The following is a 26,107-nucleotide window of genomic DNA, read 5'->3' on the forward strand; positions in this document are numbered from 1 at the left end:
GGCCATTTGTCCATGTCCAATAAAGGAAGGTGACTTGGGCTTTGGCAAATGCCCATTCAGCTAGATTTACCACCAAGCCTACCTTCCGAAGCCGATCAAATAAGTCCGATAAATGCTGTAAATGTTCTTTCCATGAGTGACTAAAAACCATCAATATACACCACACAGTTGGGTAATCTGGCAATGACCTTATTAGTCAGTCTCTGAAAAGTGGCTGGAGTGTTTTTTGTACCAAATGGCATAACTTTGAATTGATATAGTCCATTTGGCTACGAAAGCCGAAATTGCCTTTCCTCTCTCTGATAGAGGTTCTTGCCAGTAGCCTCTGAGCAAGTCCCACCTAGAAATGTAAGTTGCTTGTCCCACCTTTTCAGCACATTCCTCCAACTGTGGAATTGGATATGCATCAGTCTTTGTAACGGTGTTGACTTTGCAATAATCCACACAGAGCCGTTGGGTACCATCTGGCTTTGGCACCATGACAATAGGTGAGCTCTAGTCACTGTAACTCACTTTGATTATGCCATCTTGGAGCATGCACTCTATCTCCTTCTGAACCTGTGCCAAATTTAGAAGGTTATGCCTATAAGGATGTTGCTTAATCAGAACAGCATCTCCTATATCTACATCATGCACAACTTACCTAAGTACTTCCCAGTTTATTCCCACATTTCCCCCAATTGATAGTAATAGCTCTTTCAGGTCGTTTCGATTTTCTTGTGGGAAGTAACTCAATAATTTGTCCCAATTTTTGACAACTTCCTCATTGTCCAATTTGATTTGAGGAATTTCCAATTCAGAATCCTCTGAATTTGTTTCTTCCTTCTGTGCTGTATTCATTAACACCTTCTCTTCTTGCTTTCCTTCCCTATCCAAATACCTTTTAGCATATTCACATGACACATTCTGTGAGATTTCTTCCTGTCTGGAGTCCTTATCAAGTAGCTCACCTCACTCAATTGAGGAAGTTGTGGAGGCTGGTACAATTGCAACATTTAAGAGGCATTTGGATGGGTATATGAATAGGAAGGGTTTGGGGTGATATGGGCCGGGTGCTGGCAGGTGGGACTAGATTGGATTGGGATATCTGGTCGGCATGGACGGGTTGGACTGAAGGGTCTGTTTCCATGCTGTACATCTCTATGACTTTATGACTCTCGATTTGATAAGGTCCACTAAACTTTGCTGTTTTAACTCTCTGCTCTTCCACATGAGTTTGCACTACTTCAGGTGTGAATTTTTGAATTCCTCCAAAATAAATACCTCTCTCAGGGCATCATAGGTTTGCTCGATTTTTAAAACTCTTATTCATCTATTGAAATCACTCTGCTTGATCCTTTCAAACACAATGTAGGTTTGACCAAGGTCCCTCCTTAGATTCCTGAAATGTCTATAGGCTTCTGGTACAAACTCATATGCTATTAAAATGGCATTTTCACTTCCACATACTCCCCAGATACCTCCTCTGGTAGTGATGCGAATACCTCACTAGCCCTACCTACAAGTTTGGTTTGGATCAACAGAACCCACATTGCCACTGGCCACTGCATTTGTTTAGCCACCTTTTCAAATGAGATGAAAAAGACTTCCACATTCTTCTCATCAAATTTAGGCAAGGCTTGAACATACTTAAACAATTTCTTACTGGACTTCTGATTATCAGGGGCTTGCTCATCCTCACTCTCTTCCTCATTAAGCCTATCCTCAGCCTTTATCAGCAGCCTTTTAAGCTGACTTTCCTTTTTAAGTGTCAGTTTTGAAGTTCAAAAGCTCTCTCTTTTTCTTTCTCTTCTGTTGCTCTCTCTTTTTCTCTCCGTTCTGCTGCTCACTCTCTTTTTCCCCCTTTTCTGCTTTTAATCATAACTCAGACTGTTTCATTTCTGCTGCCCTTTCCTTATCTCTCGCCTCTCACTCAAGCTGCTTCATTTGCAATTGAATTTTTTCCATCTCTACAGATTTTGATGGTATCTCTAGCAACCTTAAATGCTGAGCTACTGCTCTAATATTCTCTCCTTTCCTCACAGAAGTAGGCAGTTCTAATTCCAGCTTCTCTGCGAATTCCTGCAGTTTGGTCTTATTCACTTTTTGCAAAACTTCCAAAGTTACCGCATCTACTTCCAGAAAACTCTTGGCGACTGAGAGAACCATTACTATCCCAAACTTTGTCTGCCCAACCAAACCAATATCCGAAATAAAGACACTAGCACCTACCACTCGCTATTTAAAATCCCACAGAGAGCCCCAAATCTGTTATGGATTCAGCTGGACCACTCAAAGCATTCTTGAGCTGGCAACTCAGACCATAAGTTTGCAATTTGTTTTGGTAAGTGGATAGTGTAAATTACCTGGAGTAGGTTGACTATTAGGTTTTAAAACAGATAGATACTTATTCACAAAATTACACAATGAAACACAAAGGACAGAATAAAGAACGCCTACAGAACTCAGTCTATCCAAACTGGACTTAATTGTGCTGTTCCAAATATAGACAACAGTCCCAATAAGCAAAACCCCTTAAAAGCCAGTATACATGAATGGAACAGATGCTTACAGGTTGAAGTTAGCAGGACAGAAAGAGAGAGAGAAGGTCCACACAGCTCACTGTTGAACTCCCAACTAGTTCTGGACTGAACTGCTCAGCTAGAGAGCTGACCACTCCCCTTTCATTATACGGATCACTTCTAAAACATGACCACGTTGGCCTGATGTTTCATCTGCTTACATATAAACAAAAGGTCTCTCAAAATCTTTTCATCTCTGTACCAAACCAGTCTGATCAGAGCCTGGCCTGGTTTATGACCCCTCTGAAAAATAATCAAGGACAGAATATCCTTAAGAAAAGGAACAGCTTTTACAAAATAAAAGGAACCAGCTTTGTGACACAGGTGAAACTTTGATGGATGTGGAAGAATCCTTTGGGGTCTTCGATGGAGGTGAGGCAGGTAGTGTGGGCACAGGTTTTGCAATTCCTGCGGTGGCAGGGGAAGGTGCTGGGAGGGGAGGGTGGGTTGGTGGGGGGTGGGGAGGGGGGGGGTGTGTACCTGATGAGGGAGTCGCACAGGGAACAGTCTTTACGGAAAATGGATAGGGGCGGGGAGAGAAATACATCTCTGATGGTAGGGTCTGTTTGCAGATGGCAGAAATGGTGGAGGATGATGTGATGAATGCTGAGGTTGGTGGGGTGGAAGATGAGGACCGGGGTGGGGTGGGGGGGGGGGGGGTTCTGTCCTTGTTGCGGTTGTAGGGGGTGGGGTTCGAGGGCAGGAAATGGATGAGATGTGCTGGAGGGTATCAACAACCACATATAAGGGGAAACTGCAGTCTTTAAAGATGGAGGCCATCTCGTGGAACTGGTCCTCCTGGGAGCAAATGTGGCAGAGGTGAGAATAAGGGATAGCATTTTCACAGGAGGCAGGGTGGGAGGATGTGTAATCCAGGTAGCTGTGGGCGTTGGTGGGTTTATAGAAGATGTCAGTGTTGAGTCGGTCACCATTGATGGAGATGGAGGTCCAGAAAGGGGAGGGAGGTGTCGGAGATGGTCCAGGTGAATTTAAGGTCGGGGTGGAATGTGTTGGTGAAGTTGAATGGTGAAGTTGAACTGTTCAACCTCCTCATGGGAACACGAGGTGGCACTGATACAGTCATCAATGTAGTGAAGGAAGAGGTGGGGAGTGGTGCCGATGTAACTACGGAAGATGAACTGTTCCACATAGCTGACGAAGAGACAGGCATAGCTGGGGCCCATACGGGTGCCCATTGCTACCCCTTTCATCTGGAGGAATTGGGAGGATTCAAAGGAAAAATTGTTGAGGGCGAAGACCAGTTTAGTCAAACAAATCAGAGTGTCAGTGGAAGCGTACTGGTGGGGACATTGGGTGAGGAAGAAATAGAGGGCTTGGAGGCCCTGGTCATGGCTGATGGAGGTGTATAGGGACTGGATGTACATGGTGAAGATGAGGCATGGGGGGGCCAGGGAAACAAAAGTCTTAGAGGAGGTAGACAGCATGGCTGGTGTCGCAAACGTATGTGGAGAGTTCCTGGACCAGGGGGGATAGGACAATATCAAGGTATGTGGAAATGGGTTCGGTGGGGCAGGAGCAGTCCAAGATGATGGGTCGGCCGGGATAGGCTTGTGGATTTTGGGTTGGAGGTAGAACTGGGCGGTGAGGAGTTTCTGAACTATGAGGCTGGAAGCTGTCGGTAGGAGATCTCCTGAGGTGATGAGGTTGTGTACGGTCTGGGAGATGATGGTTTGGTGATGGGAGGTGAGATCATGGCCGAGGGGGCAGTAGGAGGAAGTGTCTTCAAGTTAGCACCTGGCTTCAACAGTGTAGAGGTCGGTGCGCCAAACTACCACTGCGCCCCCCCACCTTTGTCCACTGGTTTGATGGTGAGGTTAGGGTTGGAGCAGAGGGAGTGAACAGCTGCACATTCTGGCAGTGAGAGGTTGGAGTGGGTGAGGTGGGTGGAGAGGTTGAGCCGGTCAAAGTCCCAGTGGCAGATGGAAATAAAGAGATCGAGGGTGGGTAATAGGCCAGCATGGGGTGTCCAGGTGGATGGAGCATTTTGGAGGTGGGAGAAGGGGTCCTCGGAAGATGGACGGGGAGAATGATGGAGAAAGTAAGCTCGGAGGCGGAGACAGCGGAAGAAGTGTTCGATGTCACAAAACGTGTTGAATGAATTGATCCGGGAGCAGATGGGGATGAAGGTAAGGTCTTTGCTGAGGACTGATCATTTGTCGTCAGTAGAGGGGAGGTCTGGGGGGGGATGGTGAAAACTCGGCAGGGTTGGGATCTAGGAATTGTTATAGGGCTGGAGCTACGAGTGGAGGCAGAGTCTGTGGCTACAGTGGGTGTGGTAGTGGGGGGAGCGGGCATGAAGTCATTTATGGAAATGACGCTCCACCTATCACACTCTCAGCTACCATCCCTCCAGCCCCACTCCCCTCCCATTTATCTCTCCACCCCTGAGGCTCCCAGCCTCATTCCTGATAAAGGGCTTTTGCCCAAAATGATGATTCTCCTGCTCCTCAGATGCTGCCTGTGCTTTCCCAGCACCACACTCTTGACTCTAATCTCCAGCATCTGCAGTCCTCACTTTTGCCTAATTTCTAAAGTGGCCAGTTCACAGACTCTGTCTGGTACTTCCCATGAACATGAATGGAAATCTGAGTACACTGGCCAGGCAACCAGCCTCCTGAATCCAGAAGGGTGGCTCATGCAGCTGCCCCTGAAACTGTCCGCTGCAACTTTTGAAAATTAAGTCAGTTTTCTTCAAAAAACACAGATTTCATACCTTTAGCTGACTCAAAGCATTCCACCACTATATTACAAATGTGCTTTTAGGAGAAGCAGCAACCCCTTCAAGGGCTCTTGGATAATCTGCTTCTGGAATTGTGGGGCTCTCAACATACCCAGTGCTAATTGCTGGAAGTGCTGAATGCTTATTATAATGAGATGACCTTGCATTAAAGTGCAAGGTCAAATGGAAACACCACAAACATGCAGAATGGCCAAAAAGCAGCAATCCCGGCACTTGAATTAGAACCATGTTTCCCCCCGATAACATTCCTTTGTAGTTAGCAGTGGCACTTTAACATTGATATAAACGTTTTCTTTTGCAAGGAAACTATTATATGTACCAGAAACCAGCTATCAGAATATGAAACAGACGTTGGATAAAATATCAGGTTTCTTTTGAATCTTATTCTGAACAGAATAACGTACTGCTGCAAATAGAGGTTTCAACAGCCTTTAACAATATTCAATTTGATTTTCAATAAACACTGTCTTTTAACTGCTTTCAACAAAATACGCAATGCAGGCTGTGAGGCACAAAGTGCTCAATGCTGATTGTCACTGTGTGCTGATGAAGTGCTTTAAAAACAGACCATGTGATCAGAACTGGAGATTGGAGGAGAGCTCTGTGTATTCCATTTAACTTGAGTTGGAGATTGAAATTTCTCTTGAAACTCAAAAATAATGAGCTGGACCGATGCCAGAGCACAGCAAGATTTGAGTCAAGTGAGTGATGTGCCTCTTGTGTTGTGGTGGGAGATTCAGTGTGCACACTGTTTACTGTCTGCCTCTAATTCCATTCTAATTTTTTTCGTTTTGTTCACAGATCCAAATTTGACGTTGTCCTGTTGTACGATATTCAAACGATCCATGCTATATTTAAAGCTGCAGGTCCGTGTTCAAGTTGCCACATTTGTTATTTTGTATTTGATTAATCCCCTTATTGCATTAATGCGGGGAAAAAAAAAGTCATGTTTGCTTGTCGGGCTTAATTTTTCTCAGATGGATTATTTCATGTTGAATTAAGTAAAACTAATCTGACATATCAGATAATCTTGCAAAAAAAAACAATTAAAAACTGGATTTGTGAGTTTGTCAGATTATTCTTGACAAAAATAAAAATCTTGTGAATGGAAGTAATTAGTAGAAGCTCAAAACATTTTAAAGTGGTATTTCCATGATGGATTTATCTGTTGTCTTTCTATGGAAACCAGAAGAATGTCAACTCAGATACCTGCCTGTCCACTGGCCTTCCCACCGTAAAGAAAATCCTAGTTATTTGACAAGCAAGGAGGATAGGAGAGGATGATTATCTGAAAATTAAAAATGAAACTGAAGACTGTTGATCAAGATTGCAGGAAAGCTATCATAATTCCTGGGTGCTGTTAAAATGGAATTTTCTGCCAGGTTGAAATTACCCTGCACTGGTTGCCATTCTGCACAGAGTTGGAACAAATTACCAGAGGTGTTTTTACAGATTTTGTTCGACAAGACATTCTCAATATAGAAAACAGAAACAGGAATAGGCCATTCTGCCCATCAAGCCTGCTCCACCATGCACTAGGATATTGGCTGACCCTGTCTCTCAATGCCACATACGCATTATATAAATTCAGCTTTGGTGCAGAGCAATTAGACTTCCCGTTAACACCAAACTTATATTCAGTCCTTTGGGAGTGAGAGTTGAACTGACCCTGAAAGAAAGAAAGGGTACCTACTATAAGATAGCACAATCCTGATTGTTCCAGTGTTGACAGCTGACATCTGCAATGCCAGATTTAAGTTGCATTTAAAATAAGACAAGAACTTAAATTTAGATTCCACCTTTAGCTACTTTGGAACATCTCAAAGCAACTTTCAACTAACAAAGCACTCTTTACACGCAGCCGATGTTGGAATGCAGAAAATGTGGCAACTAGTTTGCACACAATAGTTTCCCACAAGCAACAATGTGACAAAAACAGAATCTTCTTTGGTGATGTTGATTAAAAGAGAAAACCTAGGCTGATCACCAAGGAGGACTCCTGTGCTCTTATTTACAATAATGCTATCAGAGGTCTTATATGTGTTTGACTGTGTAGATAGGGCCTCAACTTGCCATTTCTTGCAAAATATGGGAACTCTGAAGTGTAACACTCCCTTGGTCTTGCATTGGAATATTTGTCCAGATTTTGTGCTCTATTTTGTGTAGGACATAAATTTACAACATTCCAGCTCTAAGTCAGGAGTGCTTCAATGAAGCCCCAGCTAGATCCTGACAATATAATTATGGCACTCATTCAATGATGCTACAATTATAGTCTGGTTCCACCATACGTATGTCAGGAGTCCAAGGTTATTTCTTTTGCATACACTGACAACTTCTTGCTACAAACGACATTCTTATCTTTCTTTTTAAGGAAAGATAAAATTATTATACTTATCTTGACATTCATAATACTTTGATCCATTTATTTTTAGAAAAGCTATGAATATTAATAAATTATGATGAAATTAATTTATTAAAAGAAAGCTTGTAAGTAGAAACTTTAGAATAGAACACCATGTGATGCATGCATAATGTCACCATAGATTTATCAGATCATATGGCTACTCTCTCATTAGAGACAGAGAGACAATGGTGGTTTGACCCGAGGGTCACTATGCCTCAGGAAAGCAAAGAGGTTCAGAAGGGTAATCCTACAAGGCAACCTCCAATGGTGTGGGAATTGAATCCATGTTGTTGGTGCTGTAAACCAGCCATTCAGCCAACTGAGATAAACTTCCTAGATCTGCTCCTGGGCCTGGCCAGGCTGACAATAAACAGGTTTGGGCAGCAGGCTGTGGAGGGGATTCTTCTCTGCCAACTGCCTGCCTCTCTTCCACAGTTACGTTTGAGCCTGGGTGTCATTGGACAGGGAGCTCATGGTAGCCACCAATATTCTCGACACCTTTAGTGAGAGGATGGAGTGCTTTATTTCTCCCTCCTCCAACTCCATTTTGATTTAGTTTCTTCCTTTTTTCCCTGAACCAGCTCCCCCGCCCCCTTATTTTTTCTATGACAGCATTGAGCTTCACAGGCTGTGCTTTTCAATGTTTCAATAGCCACATGGGTGTTTTGCTGGTGGTGGAAAAAATATATAATAAAATCTTTGTACAATGGTGTCTTTTTATGGTGTCGCAATATAAAACACATTTTTAAAAAGTGTTGGGTAAAAAAAAGAAACAAGCTGAAAGGATAACAGACCATTTGTTTTTTACGTTTCTGTTTATGTTGTTTATATATTAATCCTCAAACAAAATAACAACTGTACGTCAGAAACATTGGTGTGCCACCCACCTAGACCATAATACTCCAATTTTCTTAGAAGAGCCATTTGGGTAATTAATATGGGCTAAGGAGCTTCTAAAACAATATGACAAATGTGGCATTTTTATTTTATTGCCCAGCTGACACCATGAAGCAGATGTGTAGCTCTGGCGTGATAAGCAGGCTGTCCTTCCCTTGTCATGAAGATCTTCATCTGAGCATCATCTTAGACCTAGTTATTTCTTTCATGAAATATCTTTTCATGTTTGAAATATCAAGCAGCTGTTTCATACATAATAAACAATACGCACATAAAATAATATCCAGTACTAAGCTAATCAGTAGTAACCTTTCTTTCTGAAAAACAATCTTTTTTTCCTTCAGTGTTTTCTAATAGCAGAAGTTGGCTGGTCTACTTAAGTAAGAGTGTGGTGCTGGAAAAGCACAGCTGGCCAGGCAGCATCCAAGGAGCAGGAGAATCGACGTTTCAGGCATAAGCCCTCCATCAGGAATGATGAAGGGGTTTTGCCCAAAATGTCGATTCTACCGCTCCTCAGATGCTGCCTGATCTGCTATGCCTTCCCAGCACCACACCCTGGACTCTGATCTCCAGCATCTGCAGTCCTCACCTTCTCCTAGTTTACTTTATCTTATTCTTTGTAACTGGATCAACCAATGAATTGATTCATCCATTAGATCTTGTTTATATGAGTACCTTTGAAATGCCAGCTGTGTTCAAACTAATTTTCTGTTGTATATTATTATGAATAGACCATACAAGCTAACTTGGTACTTTTCCTAAATAAAAGTAGAAAGTGCTGGAAATAGGTCTGAAGCATCTGCAGCGAGAGATAGAGTTGTTTCCAACTGAGCACTTTTTTTTCTCCAAGCAAGAGTCATATTTGACAATGTTGGCCTCTTTAAAAAGGGTAGATGGAATCCAGATCCACCATTAGATCTGTCAGATCTAACTTTTAGATTAGATTACTTACAGTGTGGAAACAGACCCTTCGGCCCAACAAGTCCACCCAGACCCATTCCCCTACATTTACCTCTTCACCTAACACTACAGGCAATTTAGCATGGCCAATTCACCTCACCTGGACATTTGTGGACTGTGGAAGAAAACCGGAGCACCCAGAGGAAACCCACACATGTGCAAACTCCATACGGACAGTTGCCTGAGGAAGGAATTGAACCTGGGTCTCTGGCACTGTTAATTAGCAGTGCTAACCACTGTGCCACCGTGCCGCCCACAGAAGATGAAAGGGGACTAGGTGCAACTCAAGCATGAGTGAAATCTAAATTCAGCAGGACAATGTGAACTCAGTGCTGAGTTAAAACAAAACTGTTTTCTTTCACTATGCAAAGAGATTTAATCTGCAGTATAGAAATCATGAATATATGAAGGAGATGTAAATGGTCATGAGGTGTGAATACGGTCTGTAGAATTGTCAAACCATGAAATTATTTACATTACCTGCCCTTTAGTTTGTTTTTTTCAAGAGAAGACCGATGCCAGTGGGTGTTGAAAAAAAATCTGATCTAGCATTTTTAAGATCTGTTTATTGACGAGGACTATCATTATATCATTATTAAACTTTGGCTGATTTCCACAATCTGGGATTATTCCAGTGGATTTCCTAAATTGACTGTTAGATTCACAGTTCAATAATGTTTCTAAAGAATTAGCTGCATTTGATTTTAATTTATGAATTCACATCTGTTTGTTTCCTTAAGGTATTAAGTATCTGGTCTTTTAATGTTTTGAGTGGACTTTCATGAATGGGAGTTTTCCTTTAATGTCAGCACAGTTAGAATAGATATTTAACCCTCTATTATATTTCATCCTCCCAAGGCTTCTGAGGTTTGGTCATGGTGGATACTGGAGGAGTTGGCATGGAGGGTGTTAGGACAAAGGATGGGTGAATTGGTATGAGTTGGCATTAAGTTGGTATAGAGAGGGCAAGGATGGGGATGATAGGCTGTCAAGGGCATAGAACATAGAACATAGAACAATACAGCACAGAACAGGCCCTTCGGCCCACGATGTTGTGCCGAACTTCTATCCTAGATTAAGCACCCATCCATGTACCTATCCAAATGCCGCTTAAAGGTCGCCAATGAATCTGACTCTACCACTCCCACGGGCAGCGCATTCCATGCCCCCACCACTCTCTGGGTGAAGAACCCACCCCTGACATCTCCCCTATACCTTCCACCCTTCACCTTAAATTTATGTCCCCTTGTAACACTCTGTTGTACCCGGGGAAAAAGTTTCTGACTGTCTACTCTATCTATTCCTCTGATCATCTTATAAACCTCTATCAAGTCACCCCTCATCCTTCGCCGTTCCAACGAGAAAAGGCCGAGAACTCTCAACCTATCCTCGTATGACCTACTCTCCATTCCAGGCAACATCCTGGTAAATCTTCTCTGCACCCTCTCCAAAGCTTCCACATCTTTCCTAAAGTGAGGCGACCAGAACTGCACACAGTACTCCAAATGTGGCCTAACCAAAGTCCTGTACAGCTGCAACATCACCTCACGACTCTTGAATTCAATCCCTTGGCATCTTTGAGAACTAAAGTGGGCCTTCTCATGCATACTCTCTGGCACTCACAGGCCTGGCAACTGTGTTCAATCTACATCCAGAGGCAACAGGTCCAACTCCATCCCATCCCTGTGCCCACTCACCAGAGTGGAAACCATGATTATTAGGGCTCATTCTCCTGAGGTAGATGTGGAAGCTGGGAAACTTCCCAACCTCTGCTATCTGCCTCAGGAGTGAAAATCCGCTTGTTAACTTTGTTCCTCTCTCCACAGATGCTGCTGTATCTGCTGAGTATTCAGAGCACTCTTATTTTTATTTCCCATTTTCCTTTCATTTTTTTTATTTTAGTACTTTTCCATATCTTTTTATTTGAAAGTCAGATTGAATCAATCAGCATATTGAAGTAAATTTTGTACAGACACCACAACAATGCTTTAGCACATTTTTTTATAAGCTTATGCACACTGAGTGGATTAAAGTGACTGTCACTAACTACAACTGGACACTAATAGATCTCATTTAACCCACGATTAAAGAAACATCATTGATCACATGAATGGCCATTCTTAATCACTGACTTTTCTTGGGGTAACTCACATTGGGTTAATCCACACAAAAGAATTATCAGAAAACAAATTTATTATCCTGAGGAAGATAATTCTGCTGCACCATCTGTTTACCTTATAGAATTTTAAATTGTACCATGCATCATATGTTCTAATGCTGAACTCATAATGCGGTGTCACATGATTCAAGTTAAACTATGGATTTATGGGTGCTTCTGCATGACAAACTGCAAGGCAACAGGAGAGCAAATAAACAAAAGAAATACTGATTTGATTGGAAACAACCTTAATATTAACTTGATCACACACATACTTCACAGACACAAAGCTACAGTAACCTGTATCACCCTAATAATTGGCTCAGTTACTCTCTCCATACGTGCATCCATTGTACATTCTGGTGCTGAATTCTTATGCTGGCTTAAAAATCCTTTTACTGTCCCAAGAAACACCTTCCACTGCCCCCCCCAAAAAAAGGATGGGGACAGTTTCAAAATGTCAAATTCCACATTTTGCTGATTTTGCCCTGTTCATTGTTTCTCAAAGAAGGAACCGAATTCAAGCATCTGTCAACAGTAATGGACTAATTGTGAAGACCTTTATGCTCAATTAGGACCAGCTTAGAAGGTATTCCAGTGCCACAAAAAAAACCTGAAATCCAAATATTGCATTTAAGTCAGCTCGTCTTCAATATTCTTGGCTTTTGCATCACGTGTGTTGTGCTTTCCCTTTGGGAAGCAATGTCTAATTTCTTAGTCGTTACTGAGCTGAAAGATAGGCTCATACAATTCATACGCAACCCAAGTTTGAAAAGCAGAGGGCAGTCCTCATCAAGCAGTTCTTAAAGGCAGCAGTTCTCGATAGGCTACCGTCTTCTCCAGATGAAAATGGACTAGAAAATGAGTAGGAACATCCAGAGAAGAGTTCCCTCACATTTTGGATAGAGAGCAGGTTTCTGCCTTCACAGCTTTAAAAAGATTACAAATTCCACATTAACAACCTGTTAGTGCTTTGGTCTCAGCAGACCACCCCCAACTCTCAAGCTTGTATGCCTTCTTTATCTGATTAACTAATGTATCATATTGAAACTGTTGCTTCTTAACATAATTAATAAACTATCGAACAATTGATACAAATAGCCTTTATAAGTTAACTGTGATCACACCCTTCCCCCCACTCCACCTCAATGATTAGGAGCTCTTGAAGATGGACAAGCTGGATTGTGGGCAGGGAGGCTCCAGAGCTTTGTGGAAGGGATGATGGAAGGATGTTGAGGCACCTCAGCATCAATGCCATGAAGCTGCTATTCCTGTCTGGGGGCCCTTCCATGAGCCATACAGTATCCATAAGAGAGGGTAGCACAGAATCCACTGGGTGGTTTCACACAACAGTCTCATCGTGGGCAAAGGTACAATGTCTGAGGATGTGGAAAGTATCCCCCAATTCACTTGCTAAGTGACTGAATTGGCCTTTGCGAGAGTGACACATCTGCCAACCTTACAGCAGGAAAACATTGACCACCCACAGCAAACACCTTCCCCTGTCACTTTGTCAGGCTTTCCTTCTCCCTGTGTATTGCCAGAGTGCTGACACAATTCTGTATCAGAAAGAATGATTTATTTAATGAACATTTGAGGAGAATTCCTCCTCAGTGGATTATATATCATATATTTAAACACACTAGCAATTGTAAAATCCATGTTTAATTCATATGTTTTAAAAGCAACAGAAATGAAATGAAGAAGTTTTGACAATTTTAATCATGTTATAAATAATAATTATACAAAAACCATGATTCATACATGATATTAAATGCATGTAGGCATAAGTAACAGCATTAAAATGTGACTAGTTGAAATTATTGCCTTATTCATAAACGCTTTTAAATTCATGGGTAAACTATTATTTTAGGAAAGTTATAAATATAATGTGAATTTTATAGTGAAGAAAATGGAAAAGACATTGATTACATTTATAGGCTGCCCCATGTGCGACCATAACATTTAAATATCAAGTTCCCAAGTACAGAAGTAGAAGAATTTAACAATTTGCAATAGCTCATTTACTTTTGACTTGGCATCAGGGGAGTTTAAAAACTCTCACTTTTACAATCTGCAGTTGTATTGCCCTTTTACATAAAAAGCTACTTCATGCTAACTTGAACTGATATTGATACTCACAATGGATTCTCAGATTTACTCCTCATTTTAGTGTTCTGTTCACCAGGGTACTTTGGAAATCATAATTTCCGGAGCATAAGTGCGCTGACAGCCAACAAGTTAATTTTTTAGAATTAGATTTTATAGCAGGCACATGGAAACCAGTTCATTAAAAAAAAACAGAAATTGCTTTTGTGGGAGACTTGTATCACATGATATTCAACTGAGAATTTTTAACTGTAGAGTTAATATATTTTGATTTATAATCTTAATGTGGTCATAATCTCCTTTATCACCTTCGTTTTGTATGGTATAAGTTTTGCATCAAGCATCTTCTTTGGAGTGGAGCAGAGAAAGAAGTTATAAGGATTGTGGCAAGTGTTGTTATATGCTGTGTCTGAATAGTTTAGCTGGGATTCCACCCTTGCTGGGTGTTCTGTTGGCTCAGCAGTCTGTGACCTTTCCCCTGCACAAGCTATGGAAGAGCATCAAACATAGATTGACAGATGTCCATCTCTCCGTATTCAGCCCAGAGAGGCATCTGTTTACTTCTGTGAGATGAGTACTTCATCATCTGTGGTTCTCAGGTGGTAATTTTGGTGACAAAAGGAGCAACCACAGCCTGTTGATCCCTTCATACATCATTTGCAGACTTGTATTGTCACTGGCAGATTGATTTCTGAGCATAAGTTGATCCAGATTTATTTGTGTACTATCATCCTATCTTGGCTAGTTTCAGGTTGACCAGTGTTTTAGATGTTGGATTTAAGCTATTGAATCAACAGCAGATAGAGTCAAAAAGAGGTTTACAGCATGGAAACAGGCCCCAAGGCCTAAATTGTCCATGCCATCCAGTTTTCATAATTAAACTAGTCCCATTTGCTTGCGTCCATATCCCTCTATACCTATCCCATCCATATAGCTGACAAAATGACAAAATTAAACTCACTTCTGCAACAATTCTGGCAGCCCATTCCAGACACTCACCTCCCTCTGTAAAAACATTGCACCTTTGGGACCCTTTTGCACCTTTCCCTCAAACATACACACTCCAGTTTTAGACTCCTTTACCATGGGAAAAAAGCTGTTGGCTGTATATCTTAGCTATGCCTGTCATGATTTTATGGACCTCTAATAGGTCATCCTTCTCCTATGCTCCAGGGAAAAAAACTCCCAGCCGATCCAACTTCTCCTTATAACTCAAACTTTCCAGTCCAGGTAGCATCTTAGTAAATCTTTTCTGTACTCTTTCTACTTCATTTGTTTGTATTGGGCAATCAGAACTGCATGCAGTACTCCAAATGTCATCTTAGTTGCAATAGGTCTCAAATAATTTTTGTTGCAGGTTTACCTTTAGCAAATAATGCTTCTGCTGCTTCACAGGTGTTGAACTTCGTGGCTTTCAAGCTTCATCGATAACAAAACTGCTGATAAACCTTGAATCTGTAGCAACTGTTCAAACAACAGTGTAAAGTGCCAGCATTTGGCAGTATCACTAATCACCTTGTCTTCAAAGCTATGAACTGTGGTTCTGCACCAGACTGTGATTTGTTCTCCCTGACCATAAGTGTCAAAAAATCATGGTGATGGGACAGATATTGCACGTCCTCTGCAAACACATGAAATTACACCCTGATGTAAATTGTTAGCGAATTTTCTTGGCTCAGGTCAAAGTTGACAGACAATCTGTGCCTTGAAGAAGAACTTGATAAATGTGTAGGAGAGGCAGTAACCACCAATGGCCAACTCACAAAGTATGTATGGAATAACATTAAGCTGACCCTTATGATCAAACCCACTGTTTATAAGAGCTGTGCCCTCCACACCTTGCTGGATTGTTGTGAAAGATGGATGACTTTCAGCTTTCATGAAAACCAGTTCAACAATTTCCAATTGTCTGTAGTTTACTATGGATATCCGGGGGGGGGGGGGGGGGGCAATTTACAAAATTTCAACTTATGAAAACTTATTATTAAGAATATGTTCCCATAAGTGGTTTTAATTTTAATGACCTGACATATGATCATTTCCTGCATTTATAAACAGCTGCTTTCTATTGTTCTGCATTGTCCTCTGACTGGCGAACAAATCAACTTATAAGTATGCTCCAGAACACAACCCTTCCACAAGCCAGGGGCTGCCTGAATAATTACAGGACACAATCATGAATGTGGCAGTCCTCACAAAGGCACAACTTTCAACATTTGTGGGCTGTCGTCAGAGGTGGTAACATTGACTTAGTCATGTTCACAGAATGGAAGACAGTCGCAACACCCAGGAATTTTCTACTGGGTGAGGTATTGGGACCCAAATGACCAATAGGACACCCAAAGTACTCAGTCAAGGATATTTACAAGCATGACACGGAGGTCCTAAAGAATGATTATTGTATTCAGGAATTGCTAGCTGATGACGGAGGACAATATCAACATCTCCTATGAGCTGCTGTGCATCATCACAATGGCCAATGGGTATAGTGTCTTGGTAATAGATACCAACACTGCTAATGACAATCCACAATGTCACTTAGTACCTTTGTAGGTAGAACATGTGGCAGAATTGATCTCTCAAGGACTGACAACTTCAGTCATCAGCAAAGGTGCATTGTGTGATGATATCCTGCACCACCACCCCCCCACCTCCCCATACAGAAATGTAGAATTTGCTAAATTTCTATCATCTTTTGTAATTGTAAGGGCAGCAGAAATGTAATCTTAAGGTTCGTATTTCTCAGTGAATGATGCAACCAGGATTTTAAAACTTGTCATTGATCTTGTCTACAATAAGTCGAGTTTCACTTTCCTCCCATTCAGATTGATAAAATTTAAAGAATAAAATTATCATTATCCTGCTCCATCTCATTTATTGTCATATGGTCCATGTGCAATTTTGAATGTTCAAAAATTTTGTATTGTCACACTACAAGCAGTTCATATATGCGACTTCACAGACATAGCTGACTTGAGTCATCATTTACACACTGATTCCAAACATCTTTTATGGTAATTCCCAATATGCAATTGATAACCACAGTCAATGTTACGTAACTATTTTGTTCTTTCAACTAATGCTGTGAAAAAACACCATGGCTGGAAATATTCCCAGCCCCTAAATGAAGTGGGCAATGGTGTGTCAATTGGTAAGAAAAAAAAGCCCAATTTCCCATCCATGATTTTACCAGTGAGGTGAGAATCTCACTACTGAGCACCATGAGTCCTATTTGCATGCATTAGCACTTCAATACTCTGACAAGACCACTTTGCACACAGTAGCAGGCATCCAACTTATGCATCAGAACACGGTACATCTCAAGGGTCTTAGCTTGCTTTCTTAGCCCTGACTTGGTTTGTGACAACTTGAAAGCTCACAGGATCTGTTTTGTCTTGCCTTGCCTTTTGGTACAGAAAGCTAGGCACCTTGTCATGTTTGACAGCCATGAACATTCAAGATTTGGAGGTACCGGTGTTGGACTGAGGTGGACAAAGTTAAGAATCACATAACACCAGGTTATAGTCCAACAGGATTATGTGGAAGCACTAGCTTTCAGAGCACTGCTCCTTCATCAGGTGATTGTGGAGTATAAAATCGTAGGACACAGAATTTATAACAAAAGTTTACTGTATGATGTAACTGAAATTATATATTGAAAAAGACCTGGATTGTTTGTTAAGTCTCTCAGCTTTGAGAATGGGCATGGTGGTTTCAGTTCTTTCATACATAAATTCCATAACTTTCTTAAAGTTACATTCTCAAGCGAACTTTAATAGGTGCCATGTTGGCCCGGATAATGCATTGAAAGTGTGAGGTGCCCTGTGTGAAGATGTCTGTGCTCCAATTTTCAGACTGATTCTAATCTAAAACAGGGATTTACAGAATCTTACATGGATTTATGCAGTTTTTGAGCAAAATAAAATGTAATTCTGCAAGTACAAATTCACCCCGCAAACTTATATGTGTGTGTGTGCGTGTGTGGGGGGGGATTATGAGTGTCTGTGTGAGAGAGAGAGAGGGAGAGAGTTGTGTGTGTGTGTGTATGTGTGTGTGTGTGTTTGCATAGGGTAGTGGGGTCACCTGTAGGATGACATGAATCCCAGGATCCCAGTTGAGACCATCCCCATGGGTACCAAACTTGGCTATCAGCCATTGCTCAGCCACTTTGCGTTGTTGCCTGTCCTGAAGTCCACCTTGGAGGATGGTCACCCAAAGGTCTGAGGTCAAATGTCCTGGACTGCTGAAGTGTTTTCCGACTGGGAAGGAACACTCCTGACTGTTGATTGTTGATTGTTCAAGAGGGACAATGAACACCCAAGGGTTGGGGTCATTCTTCAGTCAAGCAGAGTGCAAGAAGGGATAATTGTCTGGGGGTATGATGTTGGTGAAAGGGAAGATGCTGTGTGCAATATTGAGAATGGTAGAGCATGAGCCTTGGTGAGACATGGATATAAGAGCAGAATCAGAGTGAGTCTATGGTGGTGCAGAGAGAATGGGGGCACTTAACCTTCATTGCACAGACATTTATTGACCTTCTTGTGGCATTGCTGTCTGTTCCTCAACATCACACTAACCCAGATGGCTAATTCAGACCAGGTTGGCAGCATTTCAAGGATTTTGCCACCAACTTAGAGCATGTAGGGTGAAAATGGTGCCATAGAGTCCTGATGCATACTTAAATCAGGTGAGCAGTGGAGAATTAAGTGAGATAACTTGCTAGAGCTCACAAAGAGAAGTGCTCCATGAAACTCCCTGAAATTTAAAAGCCAATTTTTTTGAAAAAAAACGTAAGATCTACAGAATTATTTCAGTCTTCTTAGCAGCATAAGGTAGGTTGGTTGCTGTAGGTTTTGGTGTGGTGCTAAACTGATCCATTAGAAGCATTAGCGTGACAACCAAGTGCTGCAATTATTAGAACAGAACTGTCAGTTCAATGCAGAACAAATTGCAGGACAAAAAACTTGTTCCATTTTATTTCTGTATAGAGCTGCTTATAAGTATATGATAATGTTCTGTATTGCCTTTCATTAATTCAACTTGGTAAAATGATTTTTCAAACTTTCTGCGCAATAAAAATGCTTATTTTAAAAGTCATTAAGTTCTTCAAGTGGTAAATATATTAAACAAGTGTAAAACTCTCATCATCTTCAGTTGGGCTCTATTGGTGAAAGTCCTGAATTAAAACATTGACAAATTTTCAAAGCTTTTTAAAAATCAATAGCTACATACATTATGCTGCTTCTGAACTCTAACAATCACACACATATAATGTATTTAATATACTCTTTATTTTTTGAAGATACAGTTCTATAAACTTGTAATGGTTCCTTTTAACTGTTGCAAATTGACTGCTTCACAATGCTAGATCACCTTCCAAAATGGAGGTGAGAAAATAAAGGGAATAAGCGAGGAGTGTCAGGGTGTGTAAAGAGAAACTTCCACAGTCTAGACACCCATCAAAAACAATCGCAGTTTCAGGGAGACATCAACAAATGCAGAGTATTCAACATTGATGACTATGAAAGGCACACCCACTCAAAGAACCGTTAGAAATAAATATTAAAATGAGTAATTCAAGGGAGGATATGAAAGCTTTTGGACAAGTAATCAAAGACAATCTGCTGGATTCATTTTCCCAGTCCGAACAGGATGGAACCCATCTTCTAAATAAACAGCTATAGTCACCAAGAAATTTTCAATGAATACATGCTCTGTTGAAGATTTTCAACCTGCACTCATCAGGATAAATCATAATAACAATCTAAAGGGAAAACAACCTTTTTATACTTCACGAGAAGAGATGCTAACTGGTTGGCAAGTAGACTCCAAATAGTTGTGCAATTGCCATGGAACCATGGAACTCGGAAACATTTCTTTTCATTAAATACCAATGGTCTATAATTTGTATGAGTATTAGAGGTGGGAAGGAAGACTGGCCAAAGTTGGAAGACATGCGATGATACCACCAGTAATATGCCCAGCAAGAGTTGTCTTCCCTACACAGCACAAATGAGGATGTTGTGAGCAGCAAGACCACACCTATGAAGTACTCTCGTGTTTGTTGAGTTGATGATTTCAACTGAGCTATCTGGAAAAGGTGCCAGATAATGGCCAGTGCTTCCCTGGGAGTTGGTGGAGTGTGATGAAAACAGGAAGAATGCAAGAGAGGAGCTCAAAAGTGGGGAGAGTGGCTGCATTGGGGTGGGGTGGGGTGGAGTTGGCTGGAAAAGAGGGAAGTGAGATTCTACCAAGGGCCAGGTAAGAGAAGCTACAAAGAGGAGTGAGAGGAGTTGTAAATCATAGAATCCCTACAGTGTGGAAACATGCCCTTCGGCCCAACAAGTCCACACCGACCTTCTGAAGAGTATGCCACCCAAACACATTCCCTTACCCTACTTTTCTACATTTACGCTTAATTAATGCACCAAACCTGCACATTCCTGAACATTATGGACAATTTTAGCATGGCCAGTTCACCTAACCTGCACATCTTCGGATTGTGGGAGGAAACTAGAGCACCCGGAGGAAACCCACACAGACACGGGGAGAATGTGCAAACTCCACACAGACTGTTGCCCAAGACTGGCATCGAAGCCAGGTACCTGGCACTGTGAGGCAGCAGTGCTAACCACTGAGCCACCGGGGAGTGAAGGGGAGAGAGAGCAATTGCAAAGGGGAGAGAATGGTTTGCAATCTTTTGATATTGGAATACTTAGCTAACTGGGAAACCAGAACATTTTAAGTCATTGAGGAATTACTTTTAAGTGCATGTAGAATCTCTAGGTTTATGCTACACAAGTTCAGTAGCCACTATATGAGGGAGAAATATCATTGTTGTTATTGTCATGAACATTTTATCAATTGGTAATTTAATATTGAACAGTTTTATATGATAAAGATTTGTTTTGATGGGCAAAGAAATAATTGGAGGTAAGTGGATGGGGGTGTAGAGTGGCAAATCGGTGGGCGAAGAGGCTATATTGGCAGTTTGGTGGTTCAGGGTTTGGGATGACAGATGTATAAATAGGTATGGTGCCAGTTGGTTGTAGGGTAGCATGGCAGGTAGGTGCTGAAAGTGCATGATTGGTAAGTGGGTATGATGGGTGGGTGTGAACGCCAAATGGCAGCTACCTGTTTGCGGAAGTAAGATGGCAAATGTATGGGTGATAGGCTCAGGTGTCTGGTATGAAAGGGTTGAGTCTGCTATTTGGTTAGGGAGATGGAATAGCAGCTGAATGGTGACGGTTCAGACTTCACCTTGTCTGGAACCTCCTCTAATAATGGCAAAATGTGTGGCCATACCAGGAGCAAGGAACCCTGATATCAGTTGGATGAAATTAGAATACCTTTTCCTGCTATTCATCCAGGTATGTAGGAGCAGAAGGAGATGATCCCCAAATGGACACAATGCATTAGGGCTCAGAAGAAGTCCAGGAAGTCAGGAGGTACAGCTATACATTGGGGCTAGGGCTCAGGAAAAAAACCCAGAAGCTGTGGCAGCTCAGGCGAAGACATATGCCATTCACAGCTCAGTGCAACTGACAGCAAGGGTGAAAGAAGCCTATATTTTCTATGTGCAGCTAAACAATGTTAGTATTTGGAGAAATTTGGAGTAGTGCCAGCTTGGTGAAGCTAGTTGCTAGAGAAAGGCTGAAATTGTACCTGTTAGTAGGTACTGGAGTGCAATTTTCAGAATCCAGAAGTGCAGATCCAAATGGGAGAGTGAACTACCAAAGCACAAGCAGCCATTGTGACAGTCATGACAAGGTGGGTTTTGGAGGAGTTCCAAAATTAGATCTGTGCTCGGTGGGTATTTCTTATTAAACACACTTTTCCTGTCTTCCTGTTAACAGTTTTCCTGCTAACCATATTTATCTCAGGGTAATTTTGAATTTTAAAACATAAATGGTGCATGTAATGTAGCTTACAGTATGGTTCTAACTTTATATGATAAATTTAACATTATTTGTTCAAAACTGTGGAATCCTGTGGCTTTATGCTCTTGGTAGGTACCTAGATCTATAATTTTGACTACTTTAAAAAAAGGTATTGGTTTCACAATAGAACCCAGTTCCAAAGACTTGAACATGCAATCTAGTCCAGCACTTCTGTGCAATGCTGTAATGTATAAAGCTCTTCCTTTAGATGAAATGTTAAACCTGAAGCCTACACATAAATGATCCCATGGACTCACAGGAGAGCTAAGAAAACCTCTCAGGTGTCCTGGCTTATATTTGTTCCTCAGACAACATAACTTAAAAAGATTATTTAAGTACATGCTGTTCACAAAATTGGCTGTCCCATTCCCTACATTACATCAGAAATTGTTCTTTAGAAGATAGTTTTTTTACCAATAAAGTATCAAGTGTTCCTGACATTGTGAACAGCATTATAGAAACACAAGTCTTTGGTTTGGTTTCACCCTAACATCTGCCAAAGTTACAGGGTCAGTGTGGGAGTAGCTCCGACAAAATAAACCAACTTGATTCAATAACGAAGGAGAATTAGTTTCCAGTTGTAGATGGGTCAGTAACCATGGGACACAGATTTAAAGAAATTAGCAAAAGAACCTGCAGTAACATGATGAAATGTATGTATGGGTGAGTTATTGTGATAAAGGGTGCACTGCCTAAAAGCAAAGCAGAAGATAACATAAGAATGTAAGACATAGAATGACGAGTATACCATTCACCCCCTGAACCTGCCGTGTCACGCCATAAGATGATGGCTTTGTTGGAGATTCATCTAGACTCGAAACATTAGCTTGCTCTCCTCCAGATTCTGCCTGACCCATTGTGATTTCCAGCACTTTTTGTTTTCAGTTCAGATTCTAGCATCTGCAGTAATTTGTTCCTAAAATGATGGCTAGTTTGGTTGTCATCTTGTATCCACTTTCCTGCCTGTTCACCTTAATCCTTGTTTCAATTGTCTATCAAAAATCCATATAACTCTGTCTTGAATATACTTAATTAAAAATCACACAACACCAGGTTATAGTCCAACAGGTTTAATCGGAAGCATACTAGCTTTCGGAGCGACGCTCCTTCATCAGGTGATTGAAGGAGCGTCACTCCGAAAGCTAGTATGCTTCCGATTAAACCTGTTGGACTATAACCTGGTGTTGTGTGATTTTTAACTTTGTTCACCCCAGTCCAACACCAGCATCTCCAAATCTTGAATATACTTAGTATCCACTGTTTGCTGGGGATGGCAATTCCAGGCTTTAATCACCTTCTAAGAAAAGAAAAGCATTACCACCTCCATTTTAAGTAGGAAATCATTTATTTTGAAGCTTAGATCCACATTTTTCCAGATTTGACAAATTCCTTTTAGCATCTATGCTGTGAAGCCCCTAGGATTTTGTATGTTTCAATAGGATCACCTCTCATCCTTGTAAACTTCAATGACTCTAGTCACAATGTGCTCAACCCTTCTTCATTCCAGGAATCTGCTCAGTAAACCTTTCCTGAACTGTTTCCAATGCAAGTATGTTCCTCCTTCGGTAAAGTGACCAAAATTCACAAGATACTCTTGATGTGGTCTCACTATAGTTTGCTTACTCCCTACGAGGAGTATTTTTAGTTTCTTCTATTGGCACAGTGGTTAGCACTGCTGCCTCACAGCGCCAGGGTCCCAGGTTCGATTCCAGCCTCAGGCAACTGTCTGTGTGGAGTTTGCACGTTCTCCCCCGTGTCTGCGTGGGTTTGCTCCGGTTTCCTCCCACAGCCCAAAGATATGCAGGTTAGGTGAATTGGCCATAGTGTTAGGTGCATTAGTCAGAGGGAAATGGGTCTGGATGGGTTACTCTTCGGAGGGTCAGTGAAGACTTCTTGGGCTGAAGGGCCTGTTTCCACAGTGTAGGGAATCTAATCTTCTTAAATTCAGGGAAAAAAAATCTTCCAATTCTGATTAAAGAAACTGGAACTGTTGTTTGGAATGCAAGCACTTTGGTAACTAAACGAGATAGTTTGGGAATACGCACTGATGTCCACTTTAGAGACAGGGTCCATTAAAGCACCATGTCTTTAACAAAGTAATTCCCCACGTCTGTTCGACTATTAGGGCAAGTAATACACCGGACTCAAGAAGAAGGATTCAAGAAATAGTCAAGTAATTCATAAGATACTAACTTCCCAAATGTTCAGAAATTAGCTCAAATTAGGTCTCTGTCATTATTGGAAATTGATAGACGGGTGAATTTATTCTAAGTAGTCGAATTCGATTCGACTTGAAGTGAACATCTTTATAGTGCAGGATGCGTGTCAGGAAAAAAAAAGGTCTCCGTTAATATCTCAAAACTTTTGTGAAATGAATCGCAAACTCCTTCCCGTCCTGTGATAACAAAATCTCCGGCACTAAAGCACTGGCTGACTTCTCCAGCTCCCAGAGGCTGGGAAACAGTGGGCTCAGGCAACCAGGTCACGTTATCATCTAAATCGCGCTCCAATTTATTCTCTTTCCATCATCTGCCCATCCTGCAGACCTGCTCTTTTGCCTTTGAACGATTCAAACAGAAATTGGGGCGGCAGAACAGCCAAACCTGGACTTCTTGTTCCAACCCACCTTCTTTGATCTGCGCGGCAGAAGGTGACCCAGATTACACAAACACGGGCGGGACAAACTACTCCAAACCTCCCCCTGGCTCTTTCGTGAACTGGCTCCAAATGATACCGTATTCAGTCAGACGAGTTTTGATGTAAACAGACCCCTCTCCTGGCCGGGATGGGCAGAGTTCACCCTCAAAACCATTCCCCACAAATTGAAAGTCGCATTTGTTGCCTCCTCCCATGTCATTCAGACAGATCCCCAATCTTACCCTGGCTGAGGTTTCAACTCAAATCTGAACCGCACGCCAAAAGACATCTCCAGAGCATCGCTCTTACGGTCGATCAGAAGTTAAGGTGTTTCCTTTTAAAGTTAAATTGTTTTGGTGTTCTAGTGTTTAATGGTCAGGTATATCTGAAAGCGGAATTAACTATTTGAAGGTTGAGATAGCCACACATGACGTTCGTGCTAAATATCAGAAATAATATTGTACTTACACTGGGCAGCGATGAAGAGTAACAAACACAGGGGCCTGGCGGGCTTTTTATTCCCTCTTGATGTGTTACAGAAAGCCATCATTTTGAAAGGAAACCATCCTGTAGCTGTGGGAGCAGTGCGAGATTTACCCGATCCTGGTGTTCTCCCAGAGCCCAGTGTTCTCCCGACATCCGCACTGAGCTCTTTGAGGGATGTTGCTGCTGCTGCTGTGGAAGTGTCAGTCCACAGGCGGCACTCACTACCTTCTCCCAGTTCATTGGAAGGACCCAGGCGATTTTCCAAACCCGCTACAGATCTCAATGTTCAGCGGACCGGAGTTCATTCGAGTTTGCCCTTTCCGTCCGCAGTCTTAATCCCGGCAAAACAAAGGATCCCCTTGTTTCTCTGTGCGCTGCCCGAACATTATGACCAGCTATAGGGAGAGGTTGAATAGGCTGGGGCTGTTTTCCCTGAGGCGTCAGAGGCTAAAGGTGACCTTACAGAGGTTTAGAAAACCACAAGGGGCACGGTTAGGATAAGTAGACAAAGTCTCTTCCCTGTGGTGGGGGAGTCCAGAACGAGAGGGTATAGATTTAGGGTGAGAGGGGAAAGGTATTAAAGATACCTAAGGGGCAACATTTTCACACAGAAGGTGGTACGTGTATGGAATGAGCCGCCAGAGGAAGTGGTGGCATCTAGTACGATTGCAACATTTAAAAGGCATTTGGATGAGTATATGAATAGGAAGGGTTTGGAGGGATATGAACCAGGTGCTGGCGGGTGGGACTAGATTGGATTGGGATAGCTGGTTGGAATGGACGAGTTAGACCCAAGGGTTTGTTTCCGTGCTGTACATCTCTATGACTTTATGAGTTCCTCTGGAATTTCATTTGTATTCCTAATGTCAATCTGGAAATGATGATTTAGATGTTTGGACCTGTGTCAATCCTTATGAGTTCTTTGATAAATCTTGTAATCAAACCCATGTAATTATTATTATTGCTGTTTATGAAATAACAATCTGTCCTACTGCCTTTGTGTTCCAGAGTTACTCAATTCATTTTCAGTTCCCGATCTCCTGGTGTTTCAATTCTCTAATGCATTCCTCCTTGACCACACAGTGTTCTACCTCCAGAAAAAGGTCTTGGAAAAACAATCTTTGAATATTTTTGAGACAGAGGTACATCGATTCCAATAGACAGATTGCAGTTTTGAAGGGCATATCAGAC

General features: G+C 41.8%; 1 protein-coding gene across 4 annotated transcripts in view; it reads right to left on the reverse strand.

The window, feature by feature from the left end:
- Positions 1–25,128, reverse strand: part of crb1 (crumbs cell polarity complex component 1) — a 124,684-nt gene extending 99,556 nt beyond the window's left edge. For 2 of the 4 annotated variants that reach the window (XM_072573889.1, XM_072573892.1), the window contains exon 1: positions 24,899–25,127. In XM_072573889.1, coding sequence (XP_072429990.1) covers positions 24,899–24,980 — 82 coding nt within the window. In that variant the 5' untranslated portion in view covers positions 24,981–25,127. Of the gene's footprint in view, positions 1–24,898 lie in introns of all 4 variants that reach the window. The other 2 variants (XM_072573891.1, XM_072573893.1) reach the window with 2 other exon arrangements.
- Between the last annotated feature and the right edge of the window lie 979 nt (positions 25,129–26,107).

The sequence above is a fragment of the Chiloscyllium punctatum genome, chromosome 7 (assembly GCF_047496795.1).
Source record: "Chiloscyllium punctatum isolate Juve2018m chromosome 7, sChiPun1.3, whole genome shotgun sequence".
Taxonomy (NCBI): Eukaryota; Metazoa; Chordata; class Chondrichthyes; order Orectolobiformes; family Hemiscylliidae; genus Chiloscyllium; species Chiloscyllium punctatum.